The following is a 20,601-nucleotide window of genomic DNA, read 5'->3' as shown; positions in this document are numbered from 1 at the left end:
TTCTGACACCTGGGAATTTCAGACATTTTCTAATCACAAGTAGAAGCTCCTAGTTTTGACACCACTTCAAAAACTCTGTTTATGCATGGAGGACCCCAGACTGAAGATGGGTTGTCCCACTATCACTTTTCAGGGCACTCACTGAATGGAGGAATGTTTCCCTCCCCCCCCCCCAAAAAAAGTACAGTGGTACCTCGGGTTAAGTACTTAATTCGTTCCGGAGGTCCGTTCTTAACCTGAAACTGTTCTTAACCTGAAGCACTATTCTGGGTTAGCGGAGTCTGTAACCTGAAGCATATGTAACCTGAAGCGTATGTTACCCAAGGTACCACTGTAAGTCCAAAATGGCACCCCTGCCTAATGAAAAAAGCAACTTCTACAAGCCCAGCAGACTTGCAAATCAGCCCAGCTGACTCCACCACCAGAAATGACTATGTTGAAATATTTAATTGTCTAAACAGCTATTGTTATTTATAGTACCTATTAAAAAATGGAAGGACAGGCTAGGCAAGTAAATCAGGATTTGGAAGTTTAACCACAGAATCACTGCTGAAGACTTTGTTGGAAAAAGAAAAGTGGAAACTATCATAGATGATAGATAGATAGATGATAGATAGATAGATAGATAGATAGACTAAATATTTTGAAAAGTTGTCAGTTCTCTGTGCGTTTGGAGATGTCTTAAGACATTGTAGCCACATTCCTGAGATCAAGGAGCAGGTTTTCATCTATGGCTGATTATAAGAGGACACCATTTTGAATCAAGATGGCGAACTAAACCTTTCAAAACTGCACTTAGTTTTTCATTCCTTAGAATTCCCAAGCAATGCTGAATTCAAGGCTGTTAGTAAAAGGGTATTTACAAAACACAATTGAACATACACAACCGAGCACTATAAATACTGAGCATTACAAAGCCTCTTTCAAATGTGACCAATTTTGATCCACTTGTGGAAGCAAAATGAGCGCTGCAACAATACACATTTTGTACTATTCTTCAGCACTTTAGTTCCACAACAACCATTTAGATAGTCTTAAGACTTCGAGAATTCAAACTATTTCAGTCCTTGGATTTCTGCCCCGTCGTTTTTTTAATTCATACAATATTTTAACTAGCACAAAGTCTACTGCCTAGGCACATCCTTTGCACCACATCTTTCCCAAAGTATACTGTGGTTGTTGTTTTGTTAACAGTTTAACATGGTTTCATTTATTACTTGCAAATATAGTGTTAGTTACCTGATAATAAATGAATTTCCCATTAATATACTAAATGGAAAAAATATTGATGCATACTAAATTAGTGAAATTTAGCAAACAAATTGTTATTGTTAGTGAGGTGGTGCCCCGTAAGACAAATGCCTCAGAAGACGAAAAACTCGCAAGACGAAAGAGTTTTCCGTTTTCTGAGGTGCTTCGCAAGACGGATTTCCCTATGGGCTTGCTTCGCAAGACGAAACGTCTTGCGCCTTTTTTTTTAAACCGCCAATGCATTCCTATGGGAAACCGTCAATACGCATTGGTGCTTCGCAAGACGAAAAAACTCGTAGAACGAAAAAACTCGCAGAACGAATTAATTTCGTCTTGCAGGGCACCACTGTATTATATATCACCCTTCTTCAAAAGATCTCAAGGCAGCTCACAAGATAAAATCTGCAAATGTGTATTACAGTAGCACCTCTGTAAAACATCACTACTGCAATACAAATAATTGAGATTGTGGCATCAATTCTGTACACAAAAGAATTCCTTGCCAAAAGAACACTTAGTGGACCATCTTTGGGCTTACACAAAGAAATGTGGAAGCATTCCTAATTCAAAAGAAAACATTTTAGAGAACACATTGTGCTACTGGGAAATAATTGCTGGTTTTATAGTTTTACAGCCTAAATATTCAGCATGTGATTCTACTAGTCAGATGAAGACTTCACCATCTCTATTTAGCTGGGGTGGGGGAGATACAACTAAAACACCGTCGTCTTATGGAGAATTTTCCTAAGCATTTTTTTTTAAGAATCATGAATTGCTGCAGAAATGTGGAAAACTGAATTTAAGCAGCACAAGACAGAATATCTTACTTGTGCCATAGGTTAACAATTTACCATACGACCATTTATTTCCTTGTTGTTTGTTTGTTTAATGCCCCACCTTGTTCCTCCATAGGCGCTCAAGGTAGTTTGCATCGTTCTCCCCCTCCTCATTTAATCCTTACAACAACTCTATGAGGGAGATTAGGCTGAGGGGTAGTGACGGGTCCAAGGTCACCCAGTGAACTTCATGGCTGAGGGCGGATTCAAACCCTGGTCTCCTAGGTCCCAGTCCAACACTCCAACCACAACACCACACTGGGATCTCCATTCTGGTCTGTACTCTTACTAATTATGCCAGAATTAATCACTCAACTTCTGAAGCTAATGGCAAATGTGTTAATGATTCGAGGCGCACGCAATCCTGTTTAGAGAAAGATTCTCTGCAAGCCATCTGGCTCAGAACCTTATCACAACCCTTTCGATGGAAGCGGTGGACCCATTCATTTGTGCCTCCACCGACCCAGATGTCGGCTTCCCTTACTTACATTCATCCCTCGCTATATATCCACAGCTCTTCATATCCTTCAGCTGCAAAACTCCTTCAAGCACCTTGGTGAGTTGTTTGTTCAATGCCTGGCACAAATTCCACTGAGTCCACAACTTGGACCACTAATCTGTCCGTTTGATCTGCTTTCCTTCATAACTCCTTAAAAAACAAAGCAAAGCAATTCACTGCCTGGGCAAAAATACAACTTTAGCAGCAAGGCTTTGTGTGCCAAGGCTTCTGTGTCCTTCCAGAGGCCGCCCTGCAAAGTTACTGAGATCTCTTGCCCCCACTATTTCCAGATGATCTTTGCTCGTATATTGGTTCCTTGTTTCTCCACTCCTCTGTGCCCAGCTAACAAGAGAAAGAAAACAAACTGCCACTCTCAAGCTTTAAAAGGAATTTTCACAGTACCAACATTCTCTTCCACACCTCTCTTTTTAAAGAAATATCACCTTAAAAATCAATACAGACCTCCACAGACACAGGTACGTGGTTTAACTTCAGCGTAAGTTACTTCAGGTTCTCATTCTCAAAACCCATGTAGAGAGGTGTGTGTGTGTGTGTGTGTGTGTGTGTGGTCGATAGCGCCCTAAAAATCCATCCTTTACAAATCTGCATGGACCAAAATGGCCAGGAACTGCGTTGGAACGGCTATTCAGTGTTTGAGACTCCCATTGTTCTAGGCGCATTTTGCAACAGGGAATTTCATTAGTGCAAGCCGTTTTTTAGCTCTGGGCGCAATACATTGGTACCTCGGGTTACATACGCTTCAGGTTATAGACTCTGCTAACCCAGAAATAGTACCTCGGGTTAAGAACTTTGTTTCAGGATGAGAACAGAAATCATGCTCCGGCGGCGCGGCTGCAGTGGGAGGCCCCATTAACTAAAGTGGTACCTCAGGTTACGAATAGTTTCAGGTTAAGTACGGACCTCCGGAACGAATTAAGTACTTAACCTGAGGTACCACTGTACTGTGCCTAAGATTTCAGATTAAAACTGCAGAATGGAAAGAAAGGAGGACCTTTTTCTGCCTCCCCACTTCCAGCTACTCTGAAAGACTGGAGAAGAGACCCTCTTCAGAATATTGGGGGAGGGGGGAGGCAAAGGACTAGATCATGTGAATAATGAACATAAGATTTTAGGTACAGTTTGTTCATTGTCAGCTTTGTATTCTTGTTATTAAAAAAGCGCACCTAGACATTCTGTTGTTGCGCCCATAACCTAGGTTTAAGGGCCATTTAGCTCCTAGCTTTCCTATCTCCATTTCTAACACTGCTGCCATTGTTACACTACATATTGCTTTGTGCTGTATTCTCTGTTTTATTGAATTTGTATGTCGCCATTTCACTGCATTTTTTATTTTAAAAACCAAAAAGCAATAAGCCACTGAAAGCAGAAGTCCTAATAATATCTGACTACTATTGGGTCAGGGACACACATAAAACCTGAAGCCATCCTTGGATAAATGCATTTTTGTTATGTACTAAGCTTGGATCCCTGCTCCTGCCAACCTAGCAGTTCGAAAGTACGTCAAAGTGCAAGTAGAAAAATAGGTACTGCTCCGGCGGGAAGGTAAATGGCGTTTCCGTGCACTGCTCTGGTTCGCCAGAAGCGGCTTAGTCATGCTGGCCACATGACCTGGAAGCTGTATGCCGGCTCCCTTGGCCAATAAAGCGAGATGAGCACCGCAATCCCAGAGTCGGCCACAACTGGACCTAATGGTCAGGGGTCCCTTTACCCTTGTAAGCTTGGATCCTAGAACAACAGGCAGGTAGGATCCTAGAATGCAACAACTGATTGGCATTCTACTGATTGGCCTGCAGAATCAGCCAATCAGACGGGACTCAATGTGTAAATAATGTATATAAAAGCCTGATGTTTGGAGGGCAATTCAATCACTGTTTTACAAGCTGCAATAAAGAGCATGAAATCACTGAAGGACTCCAAGTATATTTCAGTTTTCAAAACGAATGAGCTACCATCTCCTCCATGTGACATAGACGTATGACCTACAAGTCACCCTATTGCAACACAGACTCTGTGTGAAGTTGAATGCTGCTCAAGAGGGTGGAGGAGGACCAGTCACCAGCAGAATGACTCAGCTTCAGCAGGTTTGCAAGCCTTTAATACTTAGGCCTTCTTATGATTCATTTGTGTTAAATCAGTCACAAGCATAAGCACCACTATTGGTGCGCTGTGTTTTGCAAGCCCGTATGTTTGGTTTTTTTAATTAAAAGTCAGCTGCTGGAAGCTGGCAAGGCTTCAACAAGAACACTTCTACCCAATGAACACCCTACCCCACCCAAGCAGAGTACAGATCAGCATAGAAGTGGGGGAAATTCCCAGGGCCAATGAATCCAACCACAAGTGATTTTGCAAGTGTCATGTCACAATCACTCTGCAAAGTAGGCTGGACTGGGAAATGCAATTTGGCCAGACTGGTGCACAACCAACCACAACTTCACAACAATATGCTAAGCACTGATTTTCTCTGCAGGTTTTCTCTGCAATGATAATAGACACCTTCCTCGCTTCCTCAAATGAGCACACCTATTTTTCCCCCTCCTACCCCCTTCATCCAGGGGGCCACAAAACACGGTATGAAGGGCCGCTGAGATAGGCTACAGTACCAACAGGCAGTCCCTTCCAGAGCCAAATCAACCAACAGCTCTGTACTGTTCGCTTCACAAGGATCTGTTTATGACTTGCTTTGAAAATACATTTACGGTACTTTCTCTTCTAAGGGATCGTGACAAAGGGCCTACGAGAACAACACGCGCCTTGCTCAAATACAAAGGCGGCAGCTGCAGCAGCCATGACCTCCTCGAGACAGACCCAATGCCAGGAGCCGGTTGGCTTTATTACCGATTATGTTTGCCTATTCCTCACATGCTGTAGTTGTTGTTTTTAAAAAAATGATGTAGGCAACAAGTTGATGCCTACATGTTAGTCTGCTGCTATTGTCATCATCCTCATCAATGCCCCCACTTCAGCAAGAGAACAAACACATTCTCAAATCCTAGGATGAGGAGAACAAATCTCTTGCTTTAAGGCCCTGAAAGGATGGCTAGGTACCAACAGTTTTTCGATTGTTTTTAGTAAATCGTTTTCGATTGTTTTCTTGGGTTACAAAAGTACATACATTGCCTCTCTTTTCAGCTCATTGAGTCCTTTTTACAGATCAGTTATATCATTCGTTATTTGAGGGAAGAGAGAGAGGACTGGGAGAAGGAAAAGGAAATAGGTGGGAAGCACAACATTCAGATTTGCTTAGTTTAGTAATATGCTCTGGTGTTCTGCCCTGGGCAAGCCTTAAATCTCAAGCCTACCCCTTTCACTTCTTCCCTTTACCACTGCTTCTTCAAGCAAACGCTTTGTTCTTTTTTCCCTTTACATGTTAACCGAGTTACCAAAGTGGAAATAATTTGTAAATTTTGAAAAATAAAAATTATTCCTGCAATATAATATAATAATAATAATAATAATAATAATAATAATAATAATATATTTATTTATTTAAACCCCGCCCATCTGGCTGGGTTTCCTCAGCCACTCCGGGCAGCTTCCAACTGAATATTAAAAAAAATACAGCATCAGACATTAAAAACTTCCTTAAACAGGGCTGCCTTCAGTTGCCTTTTAAAAGTAAAATAGTTGTTTATTGCCTTGACATCTGCTGGGAGGGCATTCCACAGGGAAGGCACCACTACCGAGAAGGCCCTCTGCCGGTTCCCTGTAACCTCACTTCTCACAGCGAGGGAACTGCCAGAAGGCCCTTGGTGCTGGACCTCAGTGTCTGGGCTGAACGATGGGGGTGGAGACCTTCAGGTATACTGGACTGAGGCCGTTTAGGGCTTTAAAGGTCAGCACCAACACTTTGAATTGTGCTCGGAAACGTACTGGGAGCCAATGAAGATCTTTCCAGACTGGTGTTATATGGTCTCGGCGGCCGCTCCCAGTCACCAGTCTAGCTGCCGCATTATGGATTAAAAACAGTGTACAAAAAAAAAGAACCTGCTGTATTATCTACCCGTACCAGAAGACTGGCCTGCTTTGAACTTGCCATAAATAGTCAACCACCACTCCAATAGGGAGTTTACAGACAATAAGTAGTAAAACACCACCCAAAGGTCATAGAATCTCAGAGTTGGAAGGGACCCAAGGGTCATCTAGTCCAACCCCCTGCAATGCAGGAATCTCAGCTAAAGCATCCATGACAGATGGCCATCCAACCTCAGTTCAAAAACCTCCAAGGAAATGAGAGGCCACCACCTCTCGTGGGAGTCTGTTCCACCACTGACCCGCTCTTACCTTCAGAAAGTTTTTCCAGATGTTTATTCAGAATCTCCTTTCTTGCAACTTGAAGCCATTGGTTCGAGTCCTACCCTCCAGAGCAGTAGAAAACAAGCCTGCTCCCTCCTCTATGTGGCAGCCCTTCAGATATTTGAAGATGGCTATCCTATCTCCTCTCAGTCTCCTCTTTTCCAGCTCCTTCAAGCGTTCCTCATAAGGCTTAGTTTCCAGACCCTTGATCATCTTGGCTGCCCTCCTTGACACCCGTTCCAGCTTGTCAACATCCTTCTTAAATTGAGTTGCCCAGAATTGGACACAGTATTCGAAATGTGGTCTGACCAAGGCAGAAAAGAGTGGCACTATTACTTCCCTTGATCTGGACACTATACTTCTGTTGATGCAGCCTAGAATAGCATTACACTGGTACCTCGGGTTAAGTACTTAATTCGTTCCGGAGGTCTGTTCTTAACCTGAAACTGTTCTTAACCTGAAGCACCACTTTAGCTAATGGGGCCTCCAGCTGCTGCCGCGCCGCCAGAGCCCGATTTCTGCTCTTATCCTGAAGCAAAGTTCTTAACCTGAAGCACTATTTCTGGGTTAGCGGAGTCTGTAACCTGAAGCGTATGTAACCCGAGGTACCACTGTAGCTTTTTTTGCTGCTGCATCACACTGTTGACATGTTAAAGCTTGTGGTCCACCAAGTCCCCCTATATCTCTTCACATGTACTGCTAGTAAGCCAGGTGTCCCCCATCCTATATTTGTGCATCTGGTTTTTCCTGCCTAAGTGCAGAACCTTACATTTGTTCCTACTGAAATTCATTTTGTTAGCTTGCGCCCAGTTCTCCAATCTGTTAAGGTCATTTTGAATTCTGATTGTCTTCTGCAGCATTAGCCAACCCTCCCAGTTTGGTGTCATCTGCAAATTTGATGAGCATCCCCTCAATTCCTTCATCCAAGTCATTTATAAAGACGTAAAACAACAACTGGCTCAGGACAGAAACCTATGGCAAATGACCTCACAAGCAAAAAGGGAAAAGGGCCTTTGCACAACTACTTGAAGCAGAATGTTCCATTACTTTCCCCTGCAGGCCAGCTTTCAAAATAGCAGCAACTTCTGCGAATCAAGCCCTCACTTCATGCAGTTGTGATCTTTCTGCATGAAGCAAAGCTCAGACAGGGGCACACATTTTCCACAGGAATCCGGCCACGACTCAGCAAAGAAGTGAGGAAGCGAGGTATTTGGACAAGGTCAGCAAAATTAAGTATTTTGAGTAAGATGTGCTACTGAGAGGGTGCTGACTATGTGAAGGAAGAAAAAAAAGGAGAGTGAAAGGGGAAGAAATTCTCATTGCCAAAATATGTCAGTCACTTAGGGGGTGGGCATCTTTGACATTTGTTCTCAACGTCACAAATTTCTGCACTAGTTTGCAAACATTTCCAGGGGGTACATGTGTCGTGTTTTCTTGCGGAGAATCTTGTGGCACCTTAAAGGCTTGCCAATTGTTCTGCCTGCTGTAAACCCTCCAAATGTTGCTAGACTGCCAACTCCCATAATATGTGAACATTCGCCATGCTGACTGGAGCAAATGTCTGTTGGTAGTCCGACAACCTTTGCCTTGAGACATCTGGATTTCTCTCTCACACACACTCACATTCCCTACAAGCATGCTGGTATCAGAAATTCAAAGTCATTTCTGCAACATTAATTTCAAATTGATTTTCTCCCATACGTGCTAGGCTAAATTAGTTATTAGTGTGTTCATTCTGCTCTTTAAAAAAAACAAAACAGTAGAGGTGTATAAATGTTAACAACCCACTCTTCGGTTTGGTTAGAATTCTTAAGGGGGGAAATGCACACTCAAAATTTACTATATAGCTGTGTTATCTGCAGAAGCCAAATAATTCATGTGTTCTGTCCTCCCCTCTTTGTCTCTTATGTGGCCATGAGGAGATCAGAAGATTCCCCTTCTGTTTTCAAGTAACTGTGGTTACTCTTTATGTTGGATCCCAGCCAAACTATGGTTTGGAGTGGAGTCGACAAACTATGGTTTAGGGTAGGGGTGGACAACCTTGAACACAAGGACCACATGCTACTTTCATGCAGGTGGCAAGAAGGGGGGAAGTGGTGGCAGAAAGAGAGAAGAGGAGATAGCCCCCCCACACACACACATTTAATTGCGAGTTAGACCACTATTGGCTCCAGCCCAGCCCAAAGCCAGAATGTGACGTCTGACGGATTGTCTCCAGGGCTATGCAGCCATTAGAGAAGGCGTGGAGAACTATCCATGAACTGAAACTCCTGGTCATTGGCAAGACTTACTAGGGCTGATATGAACTGCAGTTCAGAAATATCTAGGAAGTCAAAGGTTCCCCACTCCTGGTTCAGGGAAACACGCCCATTTCAACTAGGGTTCCTGTCCGGACTTTCCCCCCTAAACAAGTGCAAGGAATTTGTGGCCCATTAACAGTGTTAGAAGGGACGCGGGTGGTGCTGTGGGTTAAAGCCTCAGCACCTAGGACTTGCCGATCGAAAGGTCGGCGGTTCGAATCCCCGCGGCGGGGTGCGCTCCCGTCGTTTGGTCCCAGCGCCTGCCAACCTAGCAGTTCGAAAGCACCCTCGGGTGCAAGTAGATAAATAGGGACCGCTTACCAGCGGGAAGGTAAACGGCGTTCTGTGTGCTGCGCTGGCTCGCCAGATGCAGCTTGTCACGCTGGCCACGTGACCCGGAAGTGTCTTCGGACAGCGCTGGCTACCGGCCTTTAGAGTGAGATGAGCGCACAACCCTAGAGTCTGGCAAGACTGGCCCGTACGGGCAGGGGTACCTTTACCTTAACAGTGTTAGAAAATCAGAAATATAATCTAATTGCCAAATGGCAACTTAAACCTAAGCTGCGGTCGCCACAATGGAATGTCTATGTGTCGTTTTCCTACCCATCCCCCAGTGGAATTTGTTGTTGTTGTTGTTGTTGTTCATTCCATTTCCATACCACTTTATGTTTATATTATATGAACAAATTTCAAAGCAGTTAACGACACATTAAAACAGCAAATAAAACAGTCCAGAATAAAACTAATTCAAGCTACAAGGGAAATCTTTCAGATCCTTCTCTAAGTGACATTCTGCTATCCCCAGTAACCAGCCTGGAATCCAGAGATCTCAACAAGGTCGCAATTGGACCTGCATCAATCACAAAACACGCCTGGCCCCTGGCTAATTTCAAACACTGATTGGGCTGCAATTCTCATCAGCCCCCTGGCAGCATGGTCCGGGGTGAAGCGAGTTATTGGCCAACATCATCTGGAATGCCACAGGTCTAACCCATAGATAGCACTAACCACAGTTTGGATGAAAGAACCTCCCAGTAGCCTCCTTGTGGTCACACTGGAGGGGATTGGGGAGCACTGGAGCCCAAAGCTTGCCAAGGCTGGTTGCCACAGTGTGGTTTAGCATTATGTCTGAAAGCAACCAATCGCAAAAACAGTGGCAGACCAAGAAAAGAAACGGTTATGTCGGGGAACTGCCATCGGCTCAGAGGCGAGAAATAGAAGGGCAGTTGTGTTACAGGGAGCCTCTGAAAATCTTGTGAAGCAGTTCTTCTTCCAGGGAGGAGGAAACCCCCCACCTCCAGTGGGGAAGAGGTGCAAGGACCAGAGGATGCTGGTGGGAGCCTCAACACCGCTCCTGAGCAAGCCAGACAGGAGGGAAACACGCCTTTGCCATCGCCCATCCTGCGCAGTAGTCTGCGGGGTAACAAAACTTTTATGTTGGGGGAGGTACAAAAAAAGACCACTGCTGGATTCTGCTAGTTATTGAGCCAGACATGAGCTTTGGGGCTCTTCACTGTAAATAGTTTGCACCAAAATAAAGCCTGTAAAACTCAGGTTGGAGTCCTGCCTGGTTACTCTCGAGCAACCGCAACAGCCATCTGACAGGTTAGCCGCAATAAACACTAAAGCGGAGGGGGGGGGGAGAGATGAGCAAGAAGACTTTTATTGTCTTCTTGCAGCCGGACAAAGCCTGAGCTCAGTGTGCTTCTCTGGGAAGATGGAGTTCTGCTACTGGGGGGGAAAAACACTTTCCCCTAAGTTGCAACCCACCTCCCCTTAGACAACCGGAGGTTCCCAAGAAGTTATCTACACTATCTCAATACTCAGGCAGATTGATATGGGAGTAAGCGGTCCTTTTAGATATTTCAGAGTCTTAATCTTTTAAAAGTCTTGTATGGCATAACAGAAGCGCTTTGATTTGTGCCTGGAAATCAACCCAAGCTTCTTTAACAACTGGGGTGACCGAGTTGGGCCCTTATCAATCTAGCAGCTGCTTTCTGGAACCAACTACGGCTTACAGGTGGTCTTCAAAGGCCACCCCCAAGGACAAAGTATTGCAACTATAGTTAACTAAAGGTAACCAGAGCGAGGGCATATCATGGGCTTCCTGTTGTGGATCAACAGGGCATTTTATTTTCAAAGTGAGGAGAAATCATAGGCGTTCCCGCAGACTGCCGTGGGAAACCAAAGAGAAAAATAAGATTTCCCCTTAATCTCTGCCTCTTTGCGAGCAAATCTGCTACACGGTGCACAATCTTAACTGATTAATGCCAGCATGCAGAAGGACCTCGGTCAAAAAGTAAATCCACGAGGCTGTACTGGATATGCCAGCTGCCTTCTGAAAAGGCCATGTAAGCTTTGAAAAGCGGAACAGATAAAAACGGGGAGCTTTATACAACACAGGAAATTGCTCCATTCACCCTGCCGAGCACAATTTAGCAAGCAGAACGGTCAGGGATAGAACAGCTTCATGTCCCCATCATTCCATCCAGTAACAAAAAGAGAAAGGTTGTAGGGTATAAACAAAATCCAGTCTGCAGAGCAGCTCAGAGAAATAAGCAGTCAAGCACAGTCGTACCTCAGAAGTCAAACAGGATCCGTTCTGGAAGTCCGTTCAACTTCCAAAACATTCAGAAACCAAAACGCAGCTTCTGATTGGCTGCAGGAAGCTCCTGCAGCCAATCAGAAGCCGCGGAAGCCCCGTCAGATGTTCGGCTTCCAAAAATAGTTTGCAAACCGGAACACTCACATTTGGTTTGCGGTGCACGGGAGCCAAAACGTTCGAGAACTAAGCTGTTCGAAAACCAAGGTATGACTCTATATGTTGTTGTTGTTTTTAACTCCATCCAATTTGCATTTGTTTGACAGACAGAGGTTTGGAACATACAGGTGTGTTTTGGTGGCCGGCTTTTCTCTTGGGAACAAGCTCCCGACTCAAGTATTTTAGGTTCAGCCTTCATGAAAGCAGCCATATTCCAGGCAAGGAAAGATTCCACGCAAGGAGCGTTCAAGTACACATACATTGTTTGAAGATAGCAATCAAACCTTCCTGGAGAGATGATGCACAAATTTACAGCAAATGGATCCTGCTGTTATCGTATTTTAATAAGAGGGATTTCCCCTCAGAATTACAACTCTGCTCTGAGGTTCTACTATGGATACCCTCACTGATTAAAGGTCCACAATGAGCAAGGCCTCTTCAGTGGTGGCCCCAATTTTAATGAAAGCCCTTCCCAGGGGGATCTGGTCTGCCTTGCCTTGCCACTATATGCTTTCAAGTGCCTGGTGAAAACACAGCTTTTTCTAAAGTCTCCTGGGACTGGTTGAGACTGTTTCTGGATGTGAAAAGGGGTTTTTCATCTTGCTAGGTATATTTAGTTTTTCTACTGTTTTTGGTTCTGTACTGCTTTTATTTCATTTCATGTAACTAACGATCTGTTTTGTTTAGTTTAAAATTCGTCTGTAAGCCACCCTGAATTCGTCTTTACAGATACAAAATGAATGTGACAAAACTGTATTAATCCTGTTCCACACTTGATAACAATTATGCAATGAGTCTTTATATGCAAAATGAATGAATCAGTACCCATTGTGTCAGCACTAAGAGAGCTGGTAGAGTGCTTTTATTTTATTTTTTAAAAACCCACATTAGTCTGCTTCAGTTTCAGGTAAAAGATGAGACCCTTACCTGTATCAACTCAACACACACATTTAAACTGTTTTAATTCTGTGAACTTGCCCAAGATTTTTGTAGTCTGTACCTCAGATGATTGTGATGATTGGTCAACCTTTCCTGAAAGCACTGGGCAAGCAGTCTCACTATCAACAACTAACATGCAGCATGTTCTATAAATACATGCATTGGGCCTGAACTCGCTTGTGGGTGGAGAAGAGGCAAGCAAACAGTGAAATTATTGTAATAGCAAATCAGTTACATCAGACTATTTTCCCCCAAACCAACAGGGCCAGAAGAGTCACAAGCCTGTGAAAGACTTGGCAGGGACTGAAATAATACCATAGAAACAGGAGGCAAATAAATCACACGCTTACACCCAAGCATGGGATTTGGGAGGTGGGGGGGTAGGAGAGATCTTATGGCCAACGTGAGACTCCTGATTAAAGTAGTAATTGTTCATTTGTCTCTCACTAAGAAACAACACACCAAGGCCTTACTTTACAATGTTTTTTTCTAGCTGCACAATGATCATTCTAAATAAATCTTGCAATAAATAGTATGCAACTCTGCATGGAAAATAATTTACCATGTACACTATTATGTTATTAGCGTATTTTAGATACAGTAGAGACAGAGCCCATGCTTCAAGCTCTCTATATTGGATGGAAATTATGGGTCTGAGTATACGGTGAGTTTGGGGTCAACAGGTTGCCTTTAAAAGTAGTAGCAGTAGTAGTAATAATAATAATAATAATAATAATAATACAGTGGTACCTCAGGTTAAGTACTTAATTTGTTCCGTAGGTCCGTTCTTAACCTGAAGCTGTTCTTAACCTGAAGCACCACTTTAGCTAATGGGACCTCCCGCTGCTGCCGCGCCGCCGGAGCAAGATTTCTGTTCTTATCCTGAAGCACTATTTCTGGGTTGGCGGAGTCTGTAAACTGAAGCGTGTGTAACCTGAAGCGTATGTAACCCGAGGTACCACTGTAATAATAATAATAATTTTATTTATACTCCACTCATCTGGCTGGGTTTCCCCAGCCACTCTGAGAGGTTCCCAACAGAATATTAAAAACACACTAAAAAACATCAAACATTAAAAACTTCCCTGATGTTTTCTAAAAGTCAGATGTCTTCTAAAAGTCAGATAATTATTTCCTTGACATCTGATGGTGCCATGATGAGAGAGTAAAAAGTACTCTTTCTCTCTCCCTGCAAGTTTCAGCATCTCATTGATTCTCCAGAAAATGAGAGGGGAAGCTGTGACCCACCCCTGGCCAGGTGTTAGACTCCCGACTCCCACCAACCACGTTGGCTTGGGCTGATGGGGGTGAGAGAGCAACAACATCTGCAGAGCCACAGGCTCTCCACCCCTTGATTACAGGGCTGTAGAGTGTGAAGGGCAAACATGCATCCTTAGGAACCAAGGCCCAAACCAGGACTCTGGTAACTTGCTGTAGTTTTTAGGAAACAGAGCCCCTGTGCAGTATTTTTAGTAATGAAATTATGCTAGAGCACACCCTCCAGATGTTTGTAAGTTCTCAAGGGAGATGCCATAGCTCATTGGGAGAAATTATGGCTCAGAAGGTTCTAGTTCCATCTCTGCAGAAGCCACCTCAAACCCAGTGGAATATACTCGGAGTCGTGTGTAGATTACATGCTCTTTATTCAGCTCAGAGTAGTGAGGAATGGAAGTTTCCCGAAAATGTCTGCTTTATATACATTATTTACACAATGGGCCCCACATGATTGGCTAATTCTGGGATTCTCCTGTAGGCCAATCAGGTTGCGGATTCACTTCTACCTGGAGTTGGATTGGGTGGCTCCTGCGAATCAATCAGACTGCTGCATTCTGGAACCTAGTGTTCTAGGTCCAATCAGACTGCTGCATTTTGGATCCTAATTCAACTCAGTACATAACATCCAGGTTTCAAATCTTGGTTACGTACGAACATTGGTTAAGCACGGCAGGAGACATCTGAACCAAAGGAGGGGAACATTTTTTGAAACTGCTGTATAAACTATTATTATTATTATTATTATTATTATTATTATTATTATTATTATTATTATTATTATTCTGTTGTTGTTGTTGTTGTTGTACTTTGTTTTAAGGCAGCATCTAATCATTTTCTTTCACTAGTTACTGTTTTTAAGCGAATTCCTTAAAAATACAGCAAAAAGGAGTAAAATTGCTGGCTTTGTGCTTGACACGAGCTAACTAGTCACGGCTGTGCCAATTTAGCTTCTCCTGCAAGACAAACAGGTTTCTCTTGAGCTTTATCCAGGGGGAAAAATGTTCCTAAAAAGTTGGGAATATACTTCAGCAACAAGCTCACTGCTAAAATTATATGTCTGTATGCACCCTTAGGATTATATGTCTGTATGCAGCCACTTGCCCTGTCTGCTGCCCCAAAATCCCTGTGCCTTGACTGATGAAACCTGCCAGTGCTGGAGAGGCATATAGCCATTCCCAGTACCTTTGACTAGTTGTGCTTTCATCTGCACAGGTACATGGCAAAGCCTCTTGTAGTATATCCAGAAGCTGCTGCCTTTATGCAGCAGGTGAAGTCTAGTCCCAGTGCCAAAACAAGGGAACAGGTTGTCCCTTTGCCGGATTCTACATGCCACTGTCCCATGGCACATCTTGGTCTTGGAATGGGAAATAAGACTGCTGTTTCACAGCCTTCTCACCATCAGGTAAAACCCAGTCAAAACCAACCTCAACCTGAGAACATTTGAAGTACAGATCGGCCACAGGGACAAAGCATTCTTTTCCCCTCCCACACAAATTACAGGGCTAAGTCTCCAGCAATTTGTATTTAACATAGAATTATTTAATGCCCTTTCCTCCCAGTCTTCATCTCCCTTTTGACTTAACTGCCTCCAGACTATTTGCTGAACATTTATCCTAGACCTGTAGATTAACATTAATCTGGGAGATAGAAGACAGCAATTGAAGTGTGTCCTCTTATTCCCGTTGCTGGGACTGCTTAATATTTATCCGGCCAGAATTTAGAAGCATGAAAATGGGTTTGAAGAATCCAGCAGCAAGCTGGAAAATTAATATCTACGTTTTAACTTTGGGGTTGTGGTACGAGTCTCTCTCTTCTTCTGTGTTTACGTTGCTTTTGATTTTACGGTTCGGGGTCTGACTTTGCGTTTGAATTGCTGAGACATATTTATTGTGAGCTGACCAGATTTGGTTATGGGGCAGCATACAAGTGCCATTAATAAGTGAAGATGCTCAAACTGTCCCAGTTCTGGAACAATTCGGATTAAGTAAACATTAGAAGCCTTTTGTCTCATCAAGAGCTACCCAACTAGCATACTTTAGTGCATGTCTATCTACACTTTAATTCAGGGGTCAGCAACCTAAGGCCCATGGGAAGGAAGCAGCCCGCAGAGATCGTTTGACCAGCCCACGAGCCGCCCCTGAACCCAGTTGCCTGCCAACGCCCTGCGCTAAACCGGTGCAGTGTGGGAACTCGCTTCCACGGTGCTGGAAATCACGTCTGCGCACACACTGAAAATCGCAGGCGCCGGCCCATGGAGCAATCTCTGCGGGACCGATCTGGGCCAGGTAAGATAAACCTTGCTGACCCCTGCTTTAATTCAAACCAAGCCATCATGCTCTAACAGCTTATATTCACAAAATTATTCTGGATGGACATTATAGACACAAGCTGATTATGAGTCTGACTTTCCAAATGTATTGTAAGATCCATCCCAAGCCATCACTAAGGACAAAGTCTACCCATAAGGATTCTATGTTTGTTTTCCATGGGGCTCCAGGTTATTTGAAACAGTTATCAACATTATTTAACACCAGCTGCTGCCTTTTGTTTGTTACTGCCCTTCTAAAAAGCACCTTCCAGTCCTTCGAGGTGTGCTCAAACATTGAAAGGGCTAATGTGATCAACCAGTAGATAAAACACATTTAGGTCAATACTGTGTACTGTGATAGGAATTTTGAGGTCTTAGATATATGGTAATGTTCATAACCGCACGTACATAAATCAGCACAGGAAGACCGACCTGAAGTCATTTTGATTCCTAAACTGAGCAAATGTTTTCTCTGCAAGGTCAAAGTGGGAAAGTCTCCCCATTGTCTTTTCCTTCACAAATCCTGTCTTAAGGGTATGTCTGTGTTTGAATAGGGTGTGAGCCTGTGACCTGGCCCAGGAACTAAGTATTTATCATTTCAAAAGATTGGCCAGGCTCCCCAGGCAATCCAATCAAGTAACCTGCCAGACAGGAGATAAACAACAGGAGAAAAACAATATTCAAATTTCTGTTTTAGACCGCCTTTTCTATGATGTAGGTGTGATGTATCTGAGGGGTGGTCTTAGGTTACACCCCTTCTGTGATGTATGTATGATGTTTCTGGGGGTGGTCTTGATCTACAGGGTGGCAAAGTCTTTATAAGGCCTTGCAGGCCATTTTTCTGGGTCCCTCCTCCTCTCCTGCGGGTGAGGGGAGCACCCTGTTGCAACAGATCAATAAAGATCAAGCTTACTAGCTGCTTTGCTTCTCAATATTTTCTGGTTGGCCTCTGTTATTCTCTTCTACCAATAGGGAACCTATGTAAGGACTCTATATGGGCTTTTGGATACCCCATAAGGGAAAAGGGCAAATTTTTATTTACAACAGAACAAATGAGTACAGCATCCACCAACACAGTGGGAAAGATAGGAGAGCTACATAATTTTATTAATCAGCCTTAAATCCTTTGAACGACAATGCTTTTTTCGTTTTATACAGTATATATAATGGTTACAATTAAAACACAGCTCTGTAGATCTAACTCTGCACTTTCTAATCTCAAGAACTGCAACGTGCCAAACGGCTGTGCTTTTATTTCCTTAAGTTTAGAACAGTTTCATATACCGGCCTTATGAGAATTAATGTCAAGGTGTTCTTGAACCTTAACAATACCGTATAACTTTCCCTTAAACACCAAGAGGCCTAAAAAAATACTGACCATTGTCTCTCGAGACAGACAGATGACAACAAACGTTTTTTAAAACCCTCATAGGCAGACCGCAGAAGCTGTGTTATTTATTGCACATCTAACTGGGTCAACTTGATATCAATGCTTTAGTTAGTAGCTCTGCTTTCTCATGGCTAACACAAGGACGTTAGTGGACTGTTTGCAATTTCCCCCAGATGGTTTCCAGCCTCAACTCATACTCCTCGATTGGCAAGCAAATTGTTTGAACAGAACAGGATGCTATGGGGTGTGCAGTGTTTTCTGGCCACAGTATGGCAAAATGATTTATTCATTTCCCATTTCAACTAAATTGGTTCCTCAATGCATGCCATTGCCAAAGCTTCCAACATTTCTCCAGTGAAAACAAGGATGTCCCATAATAATAATACTTTTAGTATTTATGCCCCACGCATCTGACTGGGTTGCCCCAGCCACTCTAGGCAGCTTCCAACATATACAAAAACATAATAAAACTTTAAACATTAAAAAAACTTCCCTATACAGGGCTACCTTCAGATGCCTTCTGAAGGTTGTATAGTTACTTATCTCCTTGGCTCGGGGGTCGCATAACTCCATACCCTCCAACATTTCTCCGATGAAAATAGGGATGTCCCAGAAGCGGCTTAGTCATGCTGGCCACATGACCCGGAAGCTGTACACCAGCTCTTTCGGCCAGTAAAGTGAGGTGAGTGTCACAACCCCAGAGTCATCCGCGACTGGACCTAATGGTCAGGGGTCCCTTTACCTTTAAGGAAAAGCGGGACATTCTGGGATCAAATCAGAAACCAAGATGACTTCTGTAAATCCAGGACTATCCCTGGAGAATAGGGGCACTTGGAAAGTCTGCATTGCTGGTAGGCTAAAAGTGAAACAGAAAGAGTGCCACTGTAAATATATAGGCCTCTGTCCGGTTTGGTCCCCATGAAGGTGTCAGGAGTTCAGCCTACACTCGAGTAGGACTCTGGCAGAGACACATGCCCGATTGGCATGTTCCCTGCCTCCTGGTCGATCGTTCGGGAGCTTCATAAGCCTTCTTCAGCCCGAACATCACAGCGACCGATGCCAACAGACACCGGCACACTTAGGGATCTGCAGAGTTTGTGCAACTTGTGTGACAGACCTCAGCAACTCAGCATTTTGGCTAATCTACTTTATTTACATATAAACACACACGGAGCACATGGCTCCCTCTCTCTCTAACATCAGACAGCAAAGAGAAAAAGAACAAAGGACAATAGTCCCACTTCGCAAAACACAGTAACACAAACATCCTGTCTCCATCACTTCCCACTCTGTGGAGTCAAAACATATACCATCATGTGATAGACAACAATCCTATGACTGCAATCATGGAGCCAGGAATTCTAACAGAAGGGACTTGGTGATCTTGGGGTTAGGCCAGTTTTCAGCTTCTGCTGCTCAGCTATGAAAATGGGAAGCCTGATAGAAGATTGAAACCTGACTATGCTATTCCCCAAGGACTCAAGCGGTGAGCCACAAACACAACATATATATATATGCAGCTGGAAAGTAGAAAATACAAAATTCCTCCAACTATCTCCTTGAGCTCCAAGTGCCTAGCACTTTGTTGCGTTCAATACTAAATCACCCGTAATCACCACAAAAGCCCATGACTTGAATGACGGGTCCATGACAAAGTCTACGGCAGCCCAGAATTTCTTTGACTTTGTGGCTGACAGCAGTTATCAGCAATGTCACACTGAACTGAACAGGATTGGTGGCACACTTTTGCTCAGATGAGAAAAGCATCATTATCCGTTGTGTGGGGCAGGGAAACAGGGGCTGCTTGAAACTTATTTAAAACCTAATCACATATTAATAATGGCTCAAGAAGCAAGTGTGTGGCGTCAACCAACTAGCCGCTTTAGTGGACTTCTGCTGCTGAAATGGGGATTCCCCCCCCCTTCTCCTCCAGACACAAAAGTTGTTGAGCCTTTTTGGCATATACACCCTGATTTTGGCTTGCAGGGGGGGGGGGGGAACCATGAGAAGCAGGTGGGGCAAGGAGAGAGGGGGTCGTTGTCTGGCAAGCTGAAAACTTTGAGATGACAGAATGATTGCTCCATCCTCTCTCAGTGCCTCCTGTAAGCTAGCTAAAAGAAAGAAGGCCTCAATCTCTGCATCTCAGGCACAGCTTAATTTTAGAAGAGCCTATGATCCCTCTGATTGTCACCTTTAGGGAACTGTATTCTGTAGTTAACATCTTCTGTAACTGTTACACTACAGGTCATTACTTTTAGATGAGCCAGGTATCAAGTGTCTTTAACAGATGCTTACATGGCAGAGATTGCAATCTTCGCATTATCAAGGTGAGTGCTCATTATTTCAGGTTCATCTTTCATTCTCATTAACATTGGGAGGAAAAACAAAACAGGGGCACAGACAAGGTTCATACTGATGCTAACTGAACAGGTAAATCAAGTAACGTTAAAATATGCCGAGAATTAAATGAATACTAAAAGAATGAGTGTGAAGCAATCAGTTTCTGCGGCGGACAAGACAGCTGTTCCAAAAAGCTCAACAATAAGAACATTAAATATTGATGGAACACTCAGGTTGGGCTTTTATCATGAAATACATTTGTGCACATCGACTGTTCTCAGATACACAGCATATAGTCTTAGCAGTTACCACTCATGTAAAAAAATGCGTTCATCTGCTACTTTTCTGCTTGCATCGTTTTATGTTTTCATTTTTTTAAAAAATAATA

The 20,601-nt window shown here is 43.5% G+C and overlaps 1 protein-coding gene across 8 annotated transcripts in view; it reads right to left on the bottom strand.

The window, feature by feature from the left end:
- The window catches only part of TEX2 (testis expressed 2), a 97,463-nt gene that overhangs the window by 54,533 nt on the left and 22,329 nt on the right, over positions 1-20,601 (bottom strand). The window contains exon 2 of one of the 8 annotated variants that reach the window (XM_083427344.1): positions 2,576-2,736. The exons of 6 other annotated variants lie outside the window; for them this stretch is intronic. In XM_083427344.1, coding sequence (XP_083283470.1) covers positions 2,576-2,609 — 34 coding nt within the window. In that variant the 5' untranslated portion in view covers positions 2,610-2,736. Of the gene's footprint in view, positions 1-2,575; positions 2,879-20,601 lie in introns of those variants that run through there. One more of the 8 variants, XM_083427345.1, reaches the window with a different exon arrangement.

This window comes from Podarcis tiliguerta (genome assembly GCF_965153285.1).
Source record: "Podarcis tiliguerta genome assembly, chromosome: 2".
NCBI lineage: Eukaryota > Metazoa > Chordata > Lepidosauria > Squamata > Lacertidae > Podarcis > Podarcis tiliguerta.
Note: the sequence above shows the minus strand (reverse complement) of the source record. Positions and strands in the feature narration are given on the sequence as shown.